The sequence below is a fragment of the Pseudorca crassidens genome, chromosome 1 (genome assembly GCF_039906515.1).
Source record: "Pseudorca crassidens isolate mPseCra1 chromosome 1, mPseCra1.hap1, whole genome shotgun sequence".
NCBI lineage: Eukaryota > Metazoa > Chordata > Mammalia > Artiodactyla > Delphinidae > Pseudorca > Pseudorca crassidens.
In genome coordinates this window covers 10,273,565-10,297,926 of record NC_090296.1, presented here as the reverse complement: position 1 = coordinate 10,297,926, position 24,362 = coordinate 10,273,565, and the positions used below count along the sequence as shown (strand labels likewise).

At 40.0% G+C, this 24,362-nt stretch overlaps 1 protein-coding gene across 5 annotated transcripts in view; it reads right to left on the bottom strand.

The window, feature by feature from the left end:
- DICER1 (dicer 1, ribonuclease III) overlaps positions 1-24,362 on the bottom strand; it is a 66,815-nt gene that overhangs the window by 4,812 nt on the left and 37,641 nt on the right. For 3 of the 5 annotated variants that reach the window (XM_067726669.1, XM_067726661.1, XM_067726651.1), the window contains 16 exons: positions 23,704-23,858; positions 21,016-21,148; positions 19,967-20,042; positions 19,162-19,301; positions 16,706-16,885; positions 16,264-16,477; positions 15,907-16,060; positions 14,739-14,921; positions 14,355-14,460; positions 13,742-13,917; positions 11,996-12,776; positions 9,026-9,181; positions 5,124-6,009; positions 2,886-3,154; positions 231-393; positions 64-139 (listed from right to left, as the gene is read on the bottom strand). In XM_067726669.1, the coding sequence (XP_067582770.1) occupies positions 64-139; positions 231-393; positions 2,886-3,154; positions 5,124-6,009; positions 9,026-9,181; positions 11,996-12,776; positions 13,742-13,917; positions 14,355-14,460; positions 14,739-14,921; positions 15,907-16,060; positions 16,264-16,477; positions 16,706-16,885; positions 19,162-19,301; positions 19,967-20,042; positions 21,016-21,148; positions 23,704-23,858 (3,848 nt within the window). Of the gene's footprint in view, positions 1-63; positions 140-230; positions 394-2,885; positions 3,155-5,070; positions 6,010-9,025; positions 9,182-11,995; positions 12,777-13,741; positions 13,918-14,354; positions 14,461-14,738; positions 14,922-15,906; positions 16,061-16,263; positions 16,478-16,705; positions 16,886-19,161; positions 19,302-19,966; positions 20,043-21,015; positions 21,149-23,703; positions 23,859-24,362 lie in introns of those variants that run through there. The other 2 variants (XM_067726671.1, XR_010940917.1) reach the window with 2 other exon arrangements.

Genomic DNA, 24,362 nt, shown 5'->3' with positions numbered 1-24,362 from the left:
TCGAGAACTCTTCCCCCTTGTTTTTCAGTAATTTAACTGTTTTCCACGCATATTTTTGCTTACCTAAATTTGGCGGTTTCTGGTTCCATTTCAAGCAATTCTCGCACAGGGGAACGGGGCACATTTGCAGAAAATTTTTCTGTAATCAAAATGAAAGAATAATGTGATTAGTACCCTTGAAGTTGTTTTTAATTGTGATTCTGCCTCTCTCGAAGGGGAGCCAACTGTACCTATCAGCGGCCGCATCATAGGATAGTACACCTGCCAAACCATCTCCAGCGACATCCCGCTATCCATGTAAATGGCACCAGCAAGCGACTCGAAAATATCCCCCATGGCCTTTGGAACTTCAATATCCTCTTCCTTCTCTTCATCCTCCTCAGATCTCCTAAGCTATTATAGGGAGAAAAGTGACTCGTAAGCAAAAAGGCCGCTTTGAAAGGCAGTCTACAGAGATGTGTTTCTTTTCTTGGATATGACTCTTACTATATCTTTAACAAGGGTAACAACATCAAACATTTATGACATGCCAATTACACCGTTAATAGGTTCTTCACAAACGTTACCTTACCTTAAAAAAAAAAAGAAAAAGAAAAAAAGCCCTTCCCTATTTAGTATTCATTGTCAACAAAGGAAAAAAGATTACTTCCAAATAAAAACAAAAACAACCCTAACACAAACTGGAAATAGGCAATAAATTGATGGAAAAAATTTTCATATTTCACTCATAATCACAGAACTGCACACTGAAACAGGTCTAGCCCCTGGCGGCTTGGCAAGGGGCAGGCAGAAGACTCATCGGGGCAGTGCAAGCAAGGGTGTACGCTGCCTTGGGGAGTGGAAACTGCCACTTCTTTGACAGGGAAATTCTATTTGGAAGATATTTTCCTCCAAGCTCCCCTTTTATTAAACCACTTAATAAATGTTCACTATGACAGAGAACCTGACACACAGTAGGTATTCAGATTAATAGAATAAAAACTCACATACGTATCAAACGCCTTTTAAAAGTTCATAATTCTTTGATGTGGCAATTCTGTCTCTAGGAATTCATCTTAAGGAGGTAACTGGATATTTAAGTATATTTACCGCATCCACGTTTATTACAAACCCTAACAAAAAATACCTTAACCACCCAGTCGCAAAGGATTGTTTAAACACATTACATTATAGCCATATACTCACTAGCGTGCAGCTACTGAACGTTGTAATCCCAATTATTAATGATCGGGAAAAGTCATCCACAATATATTAAGTGAAAAGAATAGGGTATGGTACACTATGCATGCTATAATTTCATTTTATATCGTACATAACTTTATGTCTATGTACATTAGCAATAAGACATCACAAAATGTTAATTTCGGTTATTTGTATTTTCTAAAATACACACACATTACTTGTGAAAGAGAAATAAAAAGAAGAGGGGATAGTAATTTCTAAATGGATGGTTTAGCCACACAAAGTTCTACATGATAGATGCTGACTCTACCGGAAAAAATAAGATACTTACTGTTGTAGATGGGGATTTTTAAACTTATCAAGTTTAATTCTCTCCTTTTACAAATGAGGAAACTGGGGCCCAGAGAGGTGGAGAGACTTTCTCAAGATCAAACAGTAAGTTAGAGAAGCCAGACCATGACATTCCCAATCAGTTTTTGTAACTTCTATACATATGTTTATATAAATGAAGGGAAGGAAAAGAATGAACAAAAACTAACAAAGCCAGTATGTCCAACTGTCATCAAAAGAGAACTTAGGGTTTAGCTAATTCCTCAACTTCTAAGCTTAAATATTTCTACAGAATGAGACTAGAAATAATATTGAATATATCTGAGATGGTTCTAATTCCTGGTCTCACCGCTAGCTGTGCTCCAACTCAGACCATTAATCTTGGAAGGGTGTGCAAGGGTGAAAGGGGAGAGGAAGGGCACTGCCTACTGATTCCCCTTCAGCACATCCTCCACCCCGTTCAACACGCTTGACCCTTCTGCCCCGTGGCTACACCTCAAAACCCAGGCTCTTCATCTCTCCCACAGGAGGCCGAGGAAATGCACTGCTCCCTAACGACGGCTTGTGCGATTAAAAAACAGGAAGGTACAGATTAAAGAAAGAGCAATTAAAATGGCTACCGGAGTTATGAATGAATTCCATGACTTACAAGAAATCTACAGAAAGAAGCACAAAGGAATCAGAATGAGGAGAAGAAGAAATGCAAGTGCTCTCCTGGGTACCCAGGTATGTGGATGGATGTTAGCGAAGGATTAGAGGAGATTGGAAAGATCTCAGCAAAATCCTTTCCTACAAAATTTCAAAATAGTTCACAAACACATTAGAATTAGCTCCATCACCAAAGAACCTTTGGCTGAACTTACAGCAGAAACCTCTCAAATTCCAGTCCCTAAAAATTTAGAAGTTTGGGTTTTAAATGAGATTTTCCCATTTCAAGTAGAAGCAGAATATACATTTGTGATGCCTACCTGAGATATTAGCAAATATTCCTGACCTATTTTAAACAGAAAGAAAGACAGAACCAGCCACGCCGAGCTCTCACTGAGGTTAAAGCTTCTCTGGGGGCAGGGGGAGGGCTGCACCGCTCTGGCGTGCCTAAACGCCTGGAGCCCGAATCAAGGACTGGGGGTGGTGAAGCAGCTGAAAGCCCCCTGGCTCCCTCTCCTCGCCAGAACGACCACAGTATGAGTGGTCAAGTTGAAAAGGCCTCCCCCTGAAGACTGAGACCCATTCACTTCTCCCTGGAAAACGCAGAGCGTGCTGGGGACCACAACCCTGGCCTTCGGCTGGCTCTCTAGACAGCTCTGTCGAGAACCCTAGTCGGAAGGCTTATTTTAAACACTGACTTCAACATATCTTAAAATGGCACTAACCTCAGAATCCATCCCTTGCATTTCATTCTTCTCGAGCTGAAACTGCACAAAATCATCGATGACGTGGAAGAGCTCAGGAGAAACTGCTTTAAAGTACTTGTGGTAGTCATACTTCACAGCCAATGATGCAAAGATGGTGTTGTTGACCAGAGCCGAGCGCAGGTCAGTCAGGACCCCTGGGGAGTGCTGCCGTGGGTCTTCATAAAGGTGCTTGGTTATGAGGTAGTCCAAAATTGCATCTCCCAGGAATTCTAAGCGCTGGTAACAATCTGAGGGAAGATCCAAAGTGAAGCCCTGAGCTCCGGCAAAAACGTTTCCACAATTTTCAAATAATAACTCGGATAAAGAACTGATCCCCCAGACACACTGAAAAGACTTTTATTGGGATTCGTTTTCATATATATTCTTCAGTGACAAAATTATTTGACATCATACGGAAGCCTCTGGAAATTAAATTCTAATGACAAATTAAGCATATTTCTTACATAGAAATTGGGGTCATAAAATTTTTAAGTGGCCAAAAGACTAATGCTCGTTAAGAAAAAAGCATTTCCCAAGTGACATCATCACTCAACCCTTTTCCTTCGGCACTGTGCTGGCCAGGCAGGTGCTGGGGCACCTTTCTAAAGGCTCCATCACACATCGTCACCTAGCAACGAACGCCACACCCTGCACATAGTCCTGCCCCACACTCTGCTGTCACCCCTGCACACTGTCCACTCACACTCTGGAAAGTGTGGGAGTGATACCATGCCTCGCCACTCCTGGGTTACATTTGCTACACAAGATGACAGTTAGTACAAGACGGTTTTCTTCTCAACTTGAATGAAAAATGTTGAATTTCACACAAACCAAGAGGCTGAGAAAGGAGAGTCGTGGAGGCGAGCAAAGACCTTAAGCAAAAATGATCGATGTCAAAATGTGAGAAGTTATCGACACTGATCAACACCTCTATCATCTCGCAGTGATTAAAAAGAAGCTGTTCAGGTGAGATGAACTGGGAGATTGGGACTGACACATATACACTATTGATACTGCTATAAACATAGATAACTAGTGAGAACACACTGCATAGCACAGGGAACTCTACTCAATGCACTGTGGTGACCTAAACGGGAAGGAAGTCCAAAAGAGAGGGGAGATACACACATTTGTGTGTGTGTGTGTGTGTGTGTGTGTGTGTGTGTGTGTATAGCTGATTCATTTTGCTGTACAGTAGAAAGTAATACAGCATCGTAAAGCAATAAAAATTAAAAAAAAAAAAGAAGCCGTTCAACTGTGGAAACTGAGGCGGGAACAGAGATAGTGAGCTGCCCCCGCACAGCCGATGAGCTCAGAAGCAGGGCCCGAGGCAGACTAGAACCCAGGGCTCCTGCCAGTACAGCATGGTGGAAAAGGAGGCCTCGTTTCTTCTCCACAAAGAAAAACAGGTTTTAGTTTCACCAGCCTTTCTAGTCCAGAGTCAGATGATTTTTCACTTTTGGTTTTACATTTTTCTGATCATCTTAACCTACACTGTTTTTCTTATACAAACTTTATACTCGGCTTTGGTTTTCTGAATTCAAGCGCTTATTACTCTGACACAGAGAAAAAATACAGACTTTAGCTGTTTCGAAACCTGAAGCCGATCTTGGTTTTAGGCGCCTATTCTCCCTTCTAATCGAATGGATTGGGAGCCTATTAAATAAAGGAGGAAAAAAAACACGGAGCACAGCGCAAAGCAGAAGGTGACAGCAGAGTCAGAGCAATGAAACCTTCCTGTGAAAGAGTTTCTTTTAATCGGTTCATCTTTAGATTTTAAAAGACCTTAAAGGGAGGGGACTTTTTGTTCAGGAAGAACAATAAAAAGATATGGAAAGACATCCAGAATATACGAATAAATTATTCAAGAACCAAAAGCAGCAGTGACCGGGCATCAGAAGGACAAGGGGGGGGGAGCATAAAATGGCAAAAACACACCGAAATACTAAGGCCCGAACCTGTCTAATTATGCTGCATATCAATGACAGAGACACGAGGAGCTAAGATAGCTCTGCTCCCAGCTGTCAAAGGTAAGGAACAGTACATGCTCCCAAAAAGAAAGGCTTCTTTCACTTTCTTGTGCTTCCTCCCCCCACCGTGCACACTAAACTCTAATGTACATGCATAGATTATTCTTTTTACATTATTCTACAGAACAACTCCATTAACACAAGGTCTCATTTTCAGAGCAGTGAGCTCTGGTCTGGGGCTCCTTACCAGTGATAGTGTTGTAGTGGTAGGAGGCGTGTGTAAACGCCTGTAGTAGGTAAGCCTTATTCTTGAATCTGTAGTTGATTTTCTTTTCGAAATTTTCAAACCCCGAGATAAGGTGACTCAGTGTCCTATCTGCATCTGGGTGATCAAACATGCACCTCGGTGGGATCTCCAAACACCCATACTCCACGTCTTTCAACACGGAGGAGCGGGGGCCAGCTCCAGAGGCGGCAGCGCGGCTCCCTGAAAGGTTCTTTTGTTGGCTGGTGAAATTCTCCCTGGTCGGGCACATGGCCTTTTCCCGATCAGTCCTCTTAATTACCGGGAGCACCTTCAGCCCCAGCGAACAGAGGAAAAGCTGAGCAGCCCTCTCGCCACAGCTGGTTAAATAGCAGCCCAGCAGGGCTTCCACACAGTCGGCTATGCTTTTGTCAGCAATGCACTGCTCGGTGTGCAGGTCGTAAGAAATGGACTGTTTCCCTGTGTCAACACCACAGTTTTCTTCTGATGGATTCCAGAACCCCACCACAAAGTCATCCTCTTCAACAGCTTTGCTAGGATCCAGATAGCACATTGCATCCCAAGAGCTATAGTCAAAATCCTCAAAATCTGATGAAAATGGTATACTACCTAAGGAGGATTTTTTGGGCATTTTCCATTCATAGGCGGAATCAGTGGCTGAAAAAGCAGAAAGCGAGATTTTCTTGACAAAAGCTCCGGATCCCATCAGCATGCTATCTATGAACTTGATGTGCTCCTGGTCGTACTCCAGGAAGTCCTCCTCGTCGTCGGCGTCCTCCTTCGGAGCCCCCCACGTCAGGCCCCCCCCCTCCTCCTCCTCTTCGAAGTCATCGTCCAGCTTGCCATTAGCCAACATGCAGTCTTTTGTCTGCAAGAGGGAGAATGGGGAAGGAGGGGAGACATAGCTGCTGTTTTTAAAAGGGCTTGAGACTCAATAAAAGCAAGGGTTATGGATAATTTCAAATGACAACCACAAATACTAAAAGGCAACTTTCAAATCATGGCCATTTGTTTTCAATTAACATAAAATAAGTTATTTAATCATATAAACAAAGTAAAACACGTTCTTTGAATGTTCATTTTCTGAGTTATAAAATGACCTTTATCCAGTATGAAGCTTTAAGTCAAGGATTTTATACATGGATATAAAGTTTAAAATTAAGCTCCACAAGGCAAAACTTCAGCTAAGAATTCTAACTGTAGCAGGAGACACAAGGAAAGTTCTCATATGCTGATCAGAGAGAGCTTCAAGTTGGCTGACAAAGTTTTACAATGTTTTTTAAAAGATTTTCAAATTAATAAAATTAAATTCCAGATGTAGAAAAAGCATCATCTTTGCAATTAAATAAGAGAATAATATGTAAACAGATAAAATTATTTTCTTTGTAACATTAAAAATGTACAGTGGGGTTTCATAATAAAGTTTTGGTCCCTATTTCCACTTCAAAGGTCATTCGCTACAATGTAAAACTAAACTACTTTGCTTGGAAACTAAAAGTGATCACTGTGAACTAAGCTATGAATTTGAGAAATTATGCTTTTCCCTTTCGGTGAGCTAGAGTAATCAGGGTAACAGATTATAGCATAACTGACAAAAATAGAAGACAATTTAGACTAACATGAAACACAACAATCCAATTTCTGTCAGAAGATCTTTGCTAATTCCAATTTCTTTGGCAAAAGCTTATTTGTGAATGACAACCTTAATAATGGGCCAGGATTCAGTAATGATGTAACTTTTTTGCAATGCTAGAAAGATACCAAATTTCTGTTGTTCAATAAAAAAATAAATAAATAAACAAGACTACTTTTGGGGGGAAAGGCGGGAGGGAGTGCTTCAATGAGGGTGTGCTTCAATTTCAATAGTGACAACTTTGCAGAGTATTCTGATAAAAAGGTTTTCAAACTTTGTCAACCATTTTTTTAAATGCTGCAAATATTCTCATTTTAAGCCAGACTCAAAAGAGATACAAACAGTGCATTTGTTTGAAAAGAAGTAAGTGCAATGAGCCAAGCCATCCATATACCTACAACTGTCTGTATATTTTAATTAAAAAGTTTACAAATTTTTTCAAGAATAAGGAAGAAAACCAAAAAAAAAAAAAAACCTGAAACGGTGGACACCTCTAGGGACTATTACCTAATAAAAATTACACTTTCCCAAGGTAACGTGAGATGTTTTTGACTAGCTGGTCCTTAGGAAACAAAGGCCAAATTGCAACTAAAAAAATAAATAAATAAAGACTAAATAATATTTTTAATTTTAAAAAATCCTTATATATCTTTAGTAAGATGCTATCATAACCAGACACTGGCAAAACTCACAACAAGGGCTGGGTTTTATCAACAAATAAGCTGTGTAATCTTGGGCAAAGTTCATTAATGCCTTTGGGTTTTGGGGTTTTTTTATCTGCAAAATAGTGGGAGTCTGCCTCACTAAATGGTTTCCAAGAGCATTTCAAGCTCTCAAAGAAAACCCCCAAAAAAACCCAAAAAAAACAAACACAAACAAACAAACAAAAAGCAAAACCACCAGCATGAAACTCCTTTTACAGTTCAAGTTCACTTTCCACCTGCGTTATTGCCACCTTCGGCGTCTGTGTGCAAAGCTTTCACTTAAACCTATCTGCTGAGGAGCGAGGCAGGTAGAACAGGAATGGATCCAGCATATGCTTTCCAATATCATATAATGGTCCATTTCAAGAAGCAGAAATTATTAAATGAAAATATAAACAGTATTTAATGTATTCTAAGAACCAAAGTGCCAGGTCATTTGAAATGTTAAGGAAAATAACTTCATGTTGTATCTTAAAATAAAAACATTTTTTTTAATTAAAAGGACATGCTAACATCACCTCTATGCTAATTTTTTTTTTTTTTTAATTTAAAGAACCAATGATACTATGAAACAGGATTTATAAGGCAGGATATGTGTTACTAGAATGTTCTCCAAAGAAATGCAATATTTCCTCTAAAGTTCTCAAAATCTTACACATGTTCCTCTAAGGTTCTATTTCTAAATTAATAACATATATAATTTTTCTAACCCAACTTGCATTAAAATATTCTCTTAATGCTTTTCCAGATAAGTTCAATTTCTGTAGTAAGTCGAATACTGCACGAGTTAAAAATATACTCAATGAATAAGTAAAAATCAAAACAGAGTCACAGAGCATGCTACCTGGAAATGAAGTAACAACGAGCCAGTTTATCATTAGTGCAAAATAAATGCCTGAAAAATGAAACTGCCTGCGAGATGGCCTCCCAGCCAACCACACTGGACAGACTGCTTCCACAGCTCTCCGGCTCGCAAGGCCCTCCGAGGTGCCCTCTGGTGGCCTTCGAGACAGGACAAAATGAAGCAGCTGCAGCTAACGTTTGGAGACTTAAAGTCATTGGCAAGATTTTAAACTATTTCCAGAAAACTACCTTTATGTATTTTTTTTTAAGGTCACAAGAGGAGAAATAGTCCTGAAAAAGCCCTGAGCTGCAAAAGCAAGATTTTACTGAAATTACTGCACATACAGATTGGAGATCATAGGTCACTGAAAAGTCATTTCACTGAACAGAGCTAAGGATCTACAATAAATCGTAATATGTAATATTAAAGTGAAATGTTACAGAGCTTTGCTTTTTTTTTTTTTTTTGAGTCACAGCATCAGATACTCTTTTGCCTTTGGAAAAGGAAGATCACAGAAATTGTTCTCCATCAGAATTACAACACTGTTCTAAATTCATGAAAAGACATCTGTTTAAAGGAATTAATTCAATATATTGAATTTCTACTCTACTATAAACACACCAGGGAAAAGAAACAAAAAATTAATAGAACAAGACTCTGCCCCTCACCAAAAAATAAATCCATCCAGTTACCAAAAACTTACTATTTCATCTTTTTCCCATTTCTCTGTGTTACTTTTGTCTTGATTTACTACATAACCAGGAGGAAGCCAATTCACAGGGGGATCAAATATTGACACCACCATGCGGCTGGGCAGCCCCTTCTTTTTTCCAAGCCGATACAGATTACAGTTGCTGACCTTTAGCAGAAAAAATTTATAAGATACTTATCCATAAACAGTCATTGCTGAAATTCATATAAGGCATTAACATAATTTTTTAGCTAAACATTCTTCATATTCCACAACTGGTCATCAATTATTCAGACTGTATAGTTTCTCTACCTCTTCATGATAGGAAATATTAAATTCTCATGTAATCTGATGATATAAAATTCAAACTGTTAATTGGGACTATCAAAATAGAAAAGAATGCAATTCCACATAAGTCCAAGATGTCACAATATTCTCAATGAAATAAAAGGAGGAAATACCATAAACTCTAGCTATAAAGTGAAAATTGGCACTGAACTGAGCTAAAATAATTTTATGTTCCTAGAACCTAAGCTATAAATATGATTTCGACTGCAATGCTTTCTCAAATATTATTCCTTAGTTTTGGATGGCATTTCAAGATATTTTGTTCAACCATTTTAAAATAGAGCAAAAGGCAATAAAGAAAAGCTCCATGTTTACTGTCATCAATAAAACAGCTTTACTGTCTACCCTCTAGTCTGTTTCTCCTAAGGCCTCCATCTCCTCCTTAATTTACTCAAAGCCATGTTTCCATCTCGTTTTTACTTGGAAACCAAGGTTTAGAACGCTCAATCTCATTTTCATTTTCTAAAAACTGGGTTCCTTTTTATTTAAGTACTTCATGAGCCCTTTTTCCACGTAACTCAATACCCCTGAACAAGCACCCACGTCGGAGAGGTGCTGGCGGACAGCGAGGCAGAGGAGCGGTCCCTGGAGCCCGCAGGCTGGGCCGGGAGCCCCCCATGACGCTCACCCTGGGCCGAAGCCCTTTCCCACGCCGCCTGCATGGCTTAAGTACACACTGGCTTCCCTTTCCACACCATGGGAACACAGCATCACAGATGCCAACAAGAGGGTAAAGTACGACAGGGGCGTGAAAGGGACAGAAATCACATTCAAAGTCAGCAGAAATGGTCTGCCGGGTGGAAAAGGAAGAAGAGCTCAGTAAGGGCCCACGTGAGGCACAAGGTGGGGCAGGCAGAGCTCAGCCCGCAGAAACGGGGCGAGCAGCGGGGAAGGAACGACAGCAGGTGTGTGCGCGGGTCCCGCGAAGGACAGCCAGGGGCGGCAGCCCGGCCGGGACCCTTGGGGGCGGGGGGCACCCTGAAAGGGCCTTCACCACCATGCTGCGGGAGCGACAGTGATTTCTGCAGCATGTAAGGAGTCAGAGCTTTCTGAGCAGACGATGGATGAACTTTCAAAAAGGAAAATAATTTCCTTCTTACCTAAGAGTGTGCTGTTACTTTGTGCTCATTCTCAGCCTCTGATACTTTCTTCCTGCAACCGCCCCTGGGAAATCTCAATTGTTCTCAATTATCACTCTTACGAAGACTGTTTCCCCAGACTGCACCTAAGTCCTAAATTCTTAATTACCTGAACATTCCACTTCCTAGTCCATGAGGTCTAAAAACTCTAGCCCCAACTCTTACTCCTGTACTTCCGTCTTCCTCAGCAGCAGCCCCGTCAGCAGCCCCAGCCGCTATGGTCGTTAGTTCTGCGTCACCCTCTCTACCGGGAGGCAGCAGAGAAGAGTGGGCGAGGCTATGGGCTCTGGCCTCAGTCACGCTCCCGACCATCCCAGACTAGCTGGATGACCTGCACGAGCCAATGAAACTCCCTAGGCAAGAGTTTCCTCCACTGCAAAATGGGGACATGTCATCTACCGCTGAGGGGCACGCTGAGAAGACTGGAAAGAGCAGGTGTGTAAACACTCAGTGCAGTGCCTAGTGTTACAGACAACTTCAGAGGGAGGTCAGTGTAGTGGTCAAGAGCGAGGTCTCTAAAGCCAGACCGTCTAGGCCGTGCCACGTACTTGCCATGTTAACTTGAACAAGGTAATCTCTCCTGCCTCAGTATCCTCAGCTATAAAATGGGGATGATTAAAGTATACACAATTACAAAAAAATAAAATAAATAGCAGTATACAGAATTAAATCAGGTAATTAATATATGTAAGGTGACGAGGGTACTGTCTGGCTAGAGTAAGTACTCGTAGGTGTCGGCTAAGAATCTCATCGCCTCTGAAATCTCACTCCCCTCAGTGCTTTCCTTGCTGCCAGACTCTACATCTGTCTATTTTCCACTTAAGCTTAGACTTCTTCAAAGGCCCAAATGATCACGCAGCGCGGTTAGGTTTTGCTTTTCAACTCATGCCGCATTCTGCTTCCAGCCTGACCATTTAAAACTACCGCTTTATTAATATTAATAGTCCCTTACACAAGAAGTACCCTCAACACGCACCTCATTCAAAACAGTGCCGACTCTTCAGCCTGGCACCGAAGACCCTCCATAATACAGCTTCAGCCCACCCGCCTTTTCAAGTCTTTTCTCGGATCTTTCCCCACTTTCTCCACAGTTTATTCACCGAGTCCTGACACGCTCTGCCATATGTTCCCTGTTTACACACTACAAACGCACCTCTTCTGTTAACGCCTCCCCTGATCACAAGTGATATTCCTTTCTTCTGAGCGCTTAGCAGTTTTGTGTGTTACTTGTCAAGCCGGTGCATGGTGCCTTGTGACATCTCTTTCACCATCATTTAAATATTTATCTCCGTTACTTCTCTTCCCTCAGTCTTAATTCCACGCTAAATTTAGTGTCACTCCCACGGGGGTACAGAGGAGGCTCCAGCTGCCCTGTCGGGTGTGGCAATCCCTGCGGTAACACTTTCCTCAACCTCTGAAATTTATCCGATGCTTGAGACCACTTTTATGCACACTGAATGACATAACTGCTCAACATCCAAGGACGCTTTCTTACCTTTTTGCTTCTCATATAGGAAAGGCGGCCCTCGTGAGCATCGGGGTAAGTGCAAAAGAGATACGTGGTGATGGCATGCTTTAGGAAGGAGTCGCCAAGCATTTCGAGCCGCTCCAGGTTAAATCCATCACTAGCATTTGAAAGGGTCAAAGCCTGAAGAATAAGTCCAGGGTTTGGGCCAAGCGTTCTCGAGGAGTACCCGGGAGAAGGGCTCTGCTCAGAAGCCGTCCTGTCCGTGAGCGCCTTACCAGTCTCTGTAGTACCAGGCACGGCGGCCATCGTGGGACTTCCATCTGAGGTAGATTTGTTAGCATTTCCATCAAGGTATTTATTACTCAGTAGAGTACATTCATCGCTGGGCTTGGGCTGGTTCTCATAATTGTATAAATTCTGAATGGGATATGAGGTAGTTGGTTGTACAGGTATTTCCTGCTTGTAGTAATTCAGATGGTTTCCTTGGCAAAAGTCTCTGTTAGCTAAATCGTAACTGCCATTGGCGAGATTTTTATTGTAAGAAAGACCATTAATTGCTGTCAGATCTGTTGAAACTTCAATTTGGAGCTTACCAGGTGACTCGAACAACGTTCTGCAGCTCACAGACATTTGGTCGTGATTTTCTAGACAGGAGGTTCTATTAGCACCTTGACGTGCAGCATTTTCAAGGACGACAACTGTGCTGTGCTTACAGTGATTCTCATTTTCAGCTGAAGAGGAGTTAGCAACTGAGATGAAAGATTTGCTGTCGATAGATTTTTTCCACCCGAAGTCTAAGTTGGGGTATCTGCAAAGACATTTTTATAGCTTTTCATCAGATCCTTCAAAAAGGCTAGGCTTAGAGCAAGAGCGATTTGAGTAAAAATTAAATAAACGAAGATCCCTATAAATATACTCCTACCTTAGCAGATAAATAAGTTTCCAAGGCAGAAACCAACACACCTGGAACTCTGCACAGTGTAAACCATCAAGTGGGACATGGTCTCTGCACGGCGTAGGGCTTAGCTCATGAAGCCTGGGGCCAGCCTACGGGACCTAGAAGCCACCAACTGCGAGGGCTGGGACCCGAGGCCAGCCAGGTAACTAGCTGGGTAACCTGGGACAACTTACTTCATGTGTCTGTACCTCAGCTTCCACACCTGGAAGAGGAACTAACACCTCTTACACCACAGGATCCTAACAATGAAATCATCTGACATGAGCTACAGCATTTAAGCCAGTGTCTGACGCTGTAGTAAGTACTCAATAAATGTAGGCGTGATCATTGCTATTATAAAGTTCCTCGTTTCCTGAACCATCTTGGTCTTGCCAACTGGCTAATTTCTTTACAATGCAGAGTCCTGACAGGTGAGAAGAAAGTAATGAAGACAGAGACCACACAGAGGCAGTCGCTCTTTCATGTACATTTGATTTTATAAAAAAAGGAAGCGTCTTAAAATGTCAGCAGTGGCAAACAACTGTTTTCATTTTCACTTTAACTGCCATCTCTGAAGGGGGAATGACTGTTTTTGACCTCAGGCTCTCCTCTCCAGCTGTAACTTCCCAAGAATGTTAGACTCATTGACCCAATGTATAGATTTTCACTTATGAGTCAAGCGATGCATTTATTTCACGTATTAGATAGGCATCCACGTTTTCTTTCTAATCTTTTCAAAATTATTCTACATACAATTAAAATGTGAACTTAATTCCGCTCCTCTGCCAGCAGGACCTCACGAGCCGAGCTCTTCCTGGCCCACAGCACAGGCGTACCTAAAATCCGCGGGCAGTGACCTCACTCCCACACCAGCGTCGCCGGCTGTCTGCGCTCTTAGCTCCTCTGCGGTCAAAAGGCAGTGAAGGCGATAAAGTATGCTGGGGAGACAAACCGCTTTTCTCCACAGTGATGCTGGAATTGGATGTATAGCACAGAGTTCTGGAACCAGTATCTTTGAGTAAGCAAAAATGTGGATAAATATAAATTGTGGATAGACAAATAGAAAGCAAACATACAAGAGAAGAAAAAATGAAACTTAAGGCCAATTTCACTAATGAAGAAAGACAAAAATCATAAACACTAGCAAGAAATCTTAAAAATATTCTTTAAAATAACCCTTTAAGGAAAATGGGATTTATCCTAGGATTTACATGGATGATTTCATGATATAATTGCTATCAGTGGATCAAGTATAAAAGCCAAACCTCTCACACTTACTAAAAAGACATTCAAATGGAAGTCAATACATCATATTAATTAAAGCCAAACAAAACCTAAGGGTTGGGCAACTTCCAGAAACCTCACGAATCACTCAATTCACTTGATAAAATAAAATTCAAACTTATCTTTCAAAACATTAAGTTATGCTAGTCACGATTAACTCACTACCTGTTTATTCTGCAGACTTTCCCATTTGGCTTTCCTCTTTTCAGCACTGCTTAGAGGAAGAGCTTTCCCCTTCTGATTCAAATGGCGAGGTGTCAGAAGATTCAGTCTATAAAAATTTCAAAATAATTTTATCCAACAGACAAAAACAAGTACACTCTCACAGTGGTTCTAAAACCTCAGTGTGTCTACAAGTCACCCGAAGAGCTCATTTAAACTGCAGGCCGCTGGGCCACATTCTGGGCAACTCTGTGTGCAAAGGACCTCCTGAGTTCAGAGCCCACATACAGGTGGGCTGTGTGGACTGTGAACCTCCACATCTGCCTACTGACCTCTGGAAATAATGCCACAAGTAAAATCAAAATGTCATTTCTAGAGCTCCTTTACCTTGAAGATGTGTGGTCCACATCCAGCAGCGGCTGGTTGAGATTGGTCAGGTCAAGGTTATACTTTGTTTTATAATATTCTGCAAAAGTTTCATATTCAGGGGAAGGAAATTTACTCAGGGGGGTAAGATCAGTGTACACATCAGCTACATAAAATCGATGAGGCTGATCAAAATTGCGGTATCTAAAAAGGAAAAACAATCAGTGACTTTCTGGTTTAAATCAACTATTCTCAAAACACAACTGTTTTAATATGCAGTTAATGCAAATTATTTGATTTTAAAGAGTTCAAAAAGGTTAAAAATAAATAACATTAAAGAAACTTCAATTCTAAATAATACATTTCAAGTGGATTTAAGACGAGAAGAACTACATTTATATCAAGTAAAAACTGACTCCCCCCTTTCCCTATTTTACTACCGTCCTTGTTCTAAATATCTATACTTTGATAACACATGAAAGCTAAATGGCACCTTTAAATATCTCTTAATTTCATCAGTATAAATAGTATAGAAAACTTTCAATATCTAAACAACCAAGTAAATACTTTGTATATTACTAATGCTAAACATGAAAGACACTTGCCACATAAAATGTATTACTGCAGCATTTATGATATTGATAGGTTGGTGTTAGCTAACATTTAAAATATGGCTTTGAAGTACACAAAGAAAAAAGAAAACAAAAACAAAAACCAAAGACTGAATTGCAGCCAGTACTTTACTTCTTTAAAAAGTGCAGTGTTTAATTTTATTGGTTAAAAACTCCATCCCCTAAATTTTTACAAAATAAGAAACAAAGCATAGTAATTTACTGTTTTCACTGCACTTAATAACACTATGTCTTTGAACAATTCTAATAAACTATTATTTACACCCGAATTCTTTAAGACTGGGGATTAAAAGGATGGAGGTTTTAAGAAGAAAACCTATCAACATCATTCAGATGATCTGACCTTCACAAAGTCAAATCCCTTCATCAACAGTGTTATGGGTTTTGTTTTTTAAGTAAGTAAACTGGAGAGAACAGGTCCACCATGAAGAGATACCTATATTTTCTACTAGTAACATCAATGCCAAAGTCACAGGTCACTTACATTCCCCATATGAACAAGGGAATCTTCTGAAATGACGTATCACCACCACTTAGCCTTCCACTTAAAATCTTACCTTGGAATGATAACTGCATCTTGGTAATCTTCTAATTTAAAAACAAAGGGAGTTTCTTTTGAATACTTTGTACTGGGAATGCCTATGCGAGCTTCAGACTTCTCGATATCTTCCATGAATTTAAAGTCAATGTCCAAAGTGCTGGAGTCATTAACTTAGGGAAGAAAAAGACCCTTTAGCTTGTTAAAATACAATAATACAGGTAAGATCTTTACTCAAGCTATATATTCATTACATGTGTCTAATTCAGAGTTATCAAAGATATTCCTGTAGTTTATACAATAAGCTCATTGTTAAGCAACAGTTTCATTTTCTAGCTAGTATACAGAAACACTTTAGAGTCTGGGTCCTTCTTACCAACATTAAGAGGTAGAACACAGTATGCTGAGTCAGCGTCTGTGGGTTTAAATTCTAGTGCAGGTTTTTCAAGCCGAAGAATATGTGAGAATATATACTGGTGAAGTCTTGTAATCAACTCAAGCATTTGTAGAGATAACGTGAAACCAGACTTCTTCAACTCAATAGATATGGTAACCTCTCCAGAGCGTGTGTACACAGGAAAGTGCGGAATCTTAACAAAAAGAAAAATAACGCACCCCCAAGGTTAGCAGATGTTTCAGTCCATTACAAACATTTAACTTCAGAAAAGGAATGGTGCTTTGTATCAGGGGAACAGAAGAGATACCTTAATTTTAAAATATTAAACATTTGGAGGTAACAAAAGATAGTTAAAGTAGCTTTTCCTTTTTTAAAAAGGAACAAGACAGTTCAACATAAACAGTTATTATGAAATGTCTACCTGAGGTATGGGTTTGGCTGTCAGTATTCCAAAGCATCTTGTGGTATCCTCAGGGGGATAAAGCTTCCGCCTTCTAAAGTTGAGTTCATCAGGTAAAGGTGTCGTTAGAACCATTCCTATCACATACAGGTAACAAGGCTGATCGGGCTTGGGGTAGCTATCCCTCAAACATTCTGGAATCTGGGATTGGAAAGAAAAATTAAGCATCAAGTTCAAGTGTATTAACCTCTTTTCCAGATGTTGGCAAGATAACAAATTTATTCCTGGCTTTACTAAAAGCTGACGAGAGAAAACTGAGAAAATATCCAAGGCAGGAGACCTCCTAATTTCTTAACCTCACTGGACAGTCGGCACTTCTGGGTCTGCAAAAGTACATAAAACCGTCAAACACTGCAGGGTCTTTCAACACAATACTGTGCATTTGATCTATTTCTTTTGACTAGAGAACAAACTCTTTTCTTTCTTGGGTTTCTTAGTCTTTACTCACTTGTAGAATACCAGAAAATAAAGGTAGCCAAATTTTTAAAATCCCATGTAATCCTGAAACTCAAAGATAACCTTTATTAACACTGTGATATACTGTATCATCTTCCAGACTTTTTCTGGAATAAATGTATACATTCCAGAATAAATGTATATTAACATACACACATACATATTTTTCACTACAAATGGAATCACAAGAAAAAGACTGTATCATAACCTGATTTTTATCTCCAGTTACTACAATGAGAACATCTTTCAGGGTCAACACAAATCAGTATCATTTTTAATGGCCATCTCATTGAAGGCGTAAACCATGACTTAAACTAAGATTGCTTCTGAACTTTCAATAATCATACAACCTCACCCAATAATCTTGCAGTTTCTGAGGCTCAATAATATAAATAATTATGCCCACAGTTAATAATATAAATAATTATGCCCACAGTTAAAAGCATACAGAAATGCTGGCTATGGGGTAATTATAGTTAATAGAATATCAGATAATACAGAATGCACCTATTAATTAAACAGGATGCAAAGCAGTGCTATGCTTCTCAAAACACTTATTGGTGATAACATATGATGTCATATGAAACTAGTCCAGTAATCTCTAGGATAAATGTTAGAGCAGGAAAACTGGATATGAGGAAATAAGCATTTCAGAAAATCGGATAACTTAATTCATGATTTTTGAAAAACTGACATGATTTTGACTCTTGAAAATGCTTAGCTGGGTGCAAACTTTTTAAAAAAGTAAAAACTCAATAAAACTGCAAAAATAAAACAAAAAAATCATACATTTAGGCCAAGATCAAAGTACACAGCAAATTTTTGCTTCTGTTTGGGGTTTTTATAAGGTAAAAATATTGACAAATATTTTTTAAATAAGTATTTCAGCCCAGTATGGTTACAGCTAGAACTATGCCACAGATCCAGCTAGACACAATACATTGAAAAAACTAATTTTAACTCCAGTCTAGCCACATCCTAACTCCCGACAAGTAACTGTGCTTGCACCTGCTGGTGTGCCCCTCATCTGGATGGGCACTTGCCTGTTTTATCATACACACCCTCTACGTTTTAGCTCCAAACATAAGGTAAAGCAAGAACCTTGACACTAAAGTGAATGAAACAAAGAATGTCCCTTTAAATGACATTAACACACTCTGGATAGAATCTGATAGATGAAATTGAGCTATTTGTAATGACGTGGATAGACCTAGAGTCTGTCATACAGAGTGAAGTAAGTCAGAAAGAGAAAGACAAATACCGTATGCTAACACATATATATGGAATTTAAGAAAAAAAAAAATGTCATGAAGAACCTAGGGGTAAGACAGGAATAAAGACACAGACCTACTGGAGAACGGACTTGAGGATATGGGGAGGGGGAAGGGGAAGCTGTGACAAAGCGAGAGAGAGGCACAGACATATATACACTACCAAACGTAAGGTAGACAGCTAGTGGGAAGCAGCTGCATAGCACAGGGAGATCAGCTCGGTGCTTTGTGACCGCCTGGAGGGGTGGGATAGGGAGCGTGGGAGGGAGGAAGATGCAAGAGGGAGGAGATATGGGAACATATGTATATGTATAACTGATTCACTTTGTTATAAAGCAGAAACTAACACACCATTGTAAAGCAATTATACCCCAATAAAGATGTTAAAAAAATAAATAAAAAATGAAAAGCCAATAAGAAAAGAAAAAAGAATCTGATAGATGAGTCCAGGAATCCTTTTGAGAAGAAAAACAAAAGCAATGTCTGAAATGAGAAAGAGTACACAGTGTCCACATGACAGCGAAGGGGCTGATCTGAGAGAAGCTGTGAACGAGGGAGGGAAACGAGCTGAGATCCAGAGTGGGCTAAACTACAAGGGTTTTGGAAGCCAAGCAAAGGAACCTGGACTTGATATAGCAAGAAATAAAGTCAGAAAGGCTAGATTTTTACTCGGTTCTAACCAATACTAACCGCTTTTGGGTAGCACTGTCTTCGTTTTGTGGAGCCTGGTCTTCCTGGAACACTGGTCTCTTCTTCGTCATGTAAATCAAGCTCTTCTTCGTATTTAACAGTCTCTTTCCCAACTGGCATCAAATGGTCATCCAGTTCGCCTAAGAAATGTAAAGAGAGTTAACAAACAATCCTGATTTTGCCTCTCTGACTCATCAGTGAATAATCCAGAGGAGCACTATGTTAGGAAGCAACTGGAAAAGTCATGAAAACTAAAGCATCTGTGCCTTTAATAATACAAAAGTTATCAGATGTGATACTTAAAGTAAAGTCTATTGACATTTGTATATTCAATATGATCAGGATTATAAATTCTAAGATTAAAAAATAAAAACATGAACAGAAAACTAGCACATGTCATCCGTTTACAAATGCCACTGGAAAACGAGTCTTCCCATTAAAAAACAAAAGTTTTAATTTGTACACTAACATAGACTAATTTGAGACCGATACATTAAAACACAAAACACAAATGTTCATGATTCAACAGTTACTAGAAGACCTTTACGTACTTATATACTGAAAAGAGGTCAGGAAACGGGAGCAAATAAATTGTAGCTGTTAAGCTGTGGAAAACAGAGCTCCTCCACCTTACACGGGATCTTCAGTTACACCATACTTACACCTGTCTTCACCGAAGCACACCAAGAGCAACAGGCTCACAGCCCGCATAATCCTTAGGCACCTATGAAGCCCTTGATGTGCTTTTGTTCTACAGTGTTTTTAACTTTATTTTTATTTACACGTGCCTTTCAAACACTCTTACCAATTTTGTGCAGTTTTTCACAGCAAATGAGAGCTACGACTCTTTCAGCCAATCGTATACAGCTCATTGGGGGACCCTGAAAGTAACAAAAAATGTGACCATTATATATGCAAGAAGCTGTATTATCATTAGTGCGTAAAACATATATGAAACCTCTACCCCGAAATCTTTAAAGTTGAAATTTACCAGAACAATGTTTCATTTTGAAAAACGTCAGCAAGTTTAAAAAAATCCTAATCTCCATAATTTGAAGAGCCATCTTTAAAAATCCTGCCCAGGGCTTCCCAGGTGGCGCCGTGGTTAAGAATCCGCCTGCCAATGCAGGGGACACGGGTTCGAGCCCTGGGCCGGGAAGATCCCACATGCCGCGGAGCAACTAAGCCCGTGCACCACAACTACTGAGCCTGTGTTTTACAGCCTGTGAGCCACAACTTCCGAGCCCGCATGCCACAACTACTGAAGCCCATGAGCCTATAGAGCCCGTGCTCTGCAACAAGAGAAGCCCCTACTCGCGGCAACTAGAGAAAGCCCGTGCGCAGCAACGAAGACCCAACACAGCCAAAAATAAATAAATAAAAAAGCCTGCCCAGTAAAACCTACATAGTTATAACTAAGATTTTACAATTTTGATGAATTTAAATTTTAGTAAGAACTTAATATATCAGTATTGAGACTAAGAATAGCAGTTACACAAAGGCTGATTTTCAAGTCAACAACAAAATAACTAGAGCAACCCAGCTGCATTTAATGAATTCTGTGTCACTGTAAGTATCTAAGCCACAGATCAATGATTCTGCCAGAAATGTTTATAGCAGTAAGATCTTAAAGGAAACTTCAGAGGTTATCTAATCTAATTCTGGGAGTCTACGAATTATATAGTCTATTGAAGATTGGAACATATAGTTGACTACAAAAGAGATTTACAAATTTACTTTTTAAAGTAGATTTAAAGCCAAATTTATCTGCAACTTGCATAGCCTTAGAGAAGTTGAAAACAAATCTATTAATGACATATTTTAAGGCACAATCATTTCTTTTTCTAAACTTACAACAATGGAGGCTCGAAGAGGTGAGTTAATTGGCAGATAAAGAGTTGAATAAAATGTACCATCAGGCAACTCTCGGGTTCTACATTTAGGAGCCAGGTGAGTAAACGGATCACTTGGTAATCTAGCACAGTATCTGTGAAGAAAAAGAAATTCTGATGCTGAGTCTACAACTGAGAAACAGAGGAAAAATTTTTTATTGATATTCACATTCTAAAGTTTGATTTTTTTATGCCCCTCTTGCCCTCTACTGGATTGGTATTTATGTGTGGAGTCTGAGCTACACTGCTTCAAACTTGCAATAAGATGGAACAGTACATTTATACACATAATGGAACATTCTGCAATGATGTTCTTTCTGTATCTGTGCTGTCTGACAGGGAGGCCACTGAGCACGTGCAATGTGGCAAGGGCAGCGAAGGAACTACATTGAAATTTGAATGTAAATAGCCATACGCGTCTAGCGCTATGACTGGACTGTGCAGAAAGTACTGCTCAGAACCCGTTAAGGGAATAAACCGGCAGTGTTGGTCCTTAATGACCTTACATTTGCCCATAACCGCTGGGGTCTATGCAAGGACGGCATCAGAAGCGGGCCCAGTGTTCACACAAAGGAGGGCAGCAGAACAAGACGACCACCCAGCAGCAGCACAAGGAGAGCACTGCAAGCAGGGCAAGAAGCCAGCCTCGAGGGAGCTGGGGCCCAAGTCAGGAGGGTGCTGGGACAGGAAGCCAACCCAGTGGGGGCCAGGACACATGCAAGGAAGGCAGCGGAATGGGCAGCAACCCTGCAAGGTCAGGACCTGTGCAATGAGGGCACCTAAACGTGGTGGCAGCCCTGCAGACTGCTATATATAGGGAGACTGAACAGTCAAGTAATTCTTTTGAGGACAATGGGAATCAGATTCCTCACTATTAAAAAAGCCAGGAACAAAGATGGAAAAAAGGGAAGCTAGAATAAACCCTCTGGTGTCATGCTAAAAAATGGAGTAAACAACAGACAGGTAGTCAGGTACAGAAATAACTACAAACGTGTATTTATATAAATGTTTATATAAACGTGTATGTGAATAGGTATAAACATTTTCCAGCTCCATCTACGAAACAGCCTGGTAGCAGTAATACTCCAGAGGCAATGAACACACCTAGTGCGCAGATCTTGGTTTCTAAACACAACTCATTCTCCACTAAAAGGAACCAGGACCTTTTGGAGAAATAGCCAATATCTAGGCTGCGGCAGGGAAATTATGAGCCTAGAACATCTTAGTGTGCCATAAAATACAGAAATGTTCAAAGAATAACGGCGACATGTTAAAAAGACATAGCAGCTAGAATGAAGGGGCCCCACCAGCCAAATTTTACACAATTTTAACAACAAAATAAATGACAGCAAAAGACTATAAATGACTGAATAAAACAGAAGCCCATTAGTTCACATTGGATAAAAAAATAAAACGAACAAATAAACGGAGAGAAGAGAAAGCTCTTCCTCACAGTAAAACGACAATAAATACCAGAAAGAATAATGCAATCGGAAAATCACCATTTTGCAGACATCACAGAAATAATCAATTCAGGCAAGAAATATCAATTGAGTACTGACACTGATGGGTGAAACTGGGAAGAGGAATAAATTTCATATAATCTCAAAATATCTCCCCACGAAACAGTCACTAATTATAAAGGGGGAAAAGGCAACTTTACAGTAGAGAAAGCTGGCAGACCTTACGTAAGTGATCGAAGTCACCACCATAATAAGAGGACAAATAAACACTGAGTGACCCCGTTAGAGAGAATGAAAGGAACGCAGCATCACTTCCATGATATGCTGGCCGAGAACACATAACCTGGGTCTAATCATGAGAAAATATCAAATAAACCCAAACTGAGAAATGACTGGCCTGTCATCTTCCAAGGTTTCAAGGTCATTAAAGTCAAGGAAGGACTGAAGAATGGTTCCAGGTTGAAGGAGACCAGACAGATGAGGAAAATGGGTACAACCCACGATCCTGGACTGGACCCTTTCACTCCAAGAACATTCTCGTGAAACTTGAATGGGTCTCTCTGGGTGAAGGGTATATGTGAGTTCTCTGTAGTACTCTTGCAATATTTTAAAGTCTAAAATTGTTTCAAAATAAAAAGTTAAAAAGAAAATCTTATGTTTTCTGCTCCTTTATTTTGCCTCTGCACAAAATTTATCCTGATACATAATCTAGCTATGTATCTGCTTTTCTTAGTTCTTAGAAATGTTATCACCAACTCAGGACAAAGTAAAACAGAACATACTCCAAAAAAAAAAGGTTAATTTATCATAATCTTCCATTACTGCTAATGGAAAATTCAACATCCACCAACATTCATGACACAGAACAAGTTTCAAGATTTATAAAAGAAGAGTGAGTGTTGCAAAATTGATTTCAATCTAATTAAAATACGCATGCCTTCATTATGTCAGCCTTGTCAATGAGAACTAAACATTTATTACTATGCAACACTGGTTTTGCCTTCTGACAAAAAAGAACAATGAACCAAAAAAAGCAACTTCTTTTCCTTCTCTCATCAAAGTATCACAGGCCATAAGCAGAAAGATTGGTGATTGTTTGCAAAAGGTAAACAACACAATACTTATAGGTTTAGACTTAAATCTCGCAATTCTCACAGGCTTTCCATGCAAATGATTTGATGCCATACCTATTGATGTGTCCAATGGCCGTGTTGATTGTGACTCGTGGACCACCATCATCGGGTCTCAACACATATGGTGGGAAAACATCATCATCATCCACAACAGGCTCAATGTCAGTCTCCCCGGTATCAACTGACTTGGAACATTTGTTTCTCAAGATCTGAACATTTTAAAAACAGAACTTATGAGAACAAATGCTTCTTCTGCCATTGGTTGTCTGCTTCTGTACCTACAGAAAAAGCTCTCTTGACATGAAACATCTCTCCTAAATACACTGCAATACTGCATAGTTGCCTGCTGCTGAAAATTTCTCCTAATTAATCCTTTCCAGCTCCAATCATGTGGAGAAGTTCCCCATACAGGTAACAAGGCTTAAAAGGTACTGTACCTACCTACCTACCCACACACACACACACACACACACACACACACACACACACACACGTGATCCCCAGTCTTTCATGAGTATGGGGGCTATGTCATCACTCTCAAATCACTCTGCATCTCAAACAATCAACTGTTACTACACTGTCCACATAAACAGTACACTTCGCAGGTCTTCCTCCCCAGTAATCCATATGACCATTTTCACTGCTATTTTCCTGTAAAATACTGCTGGCTCTGTGTAATTACTCTCAACTTTCTAATAGTGTACACACTGCAC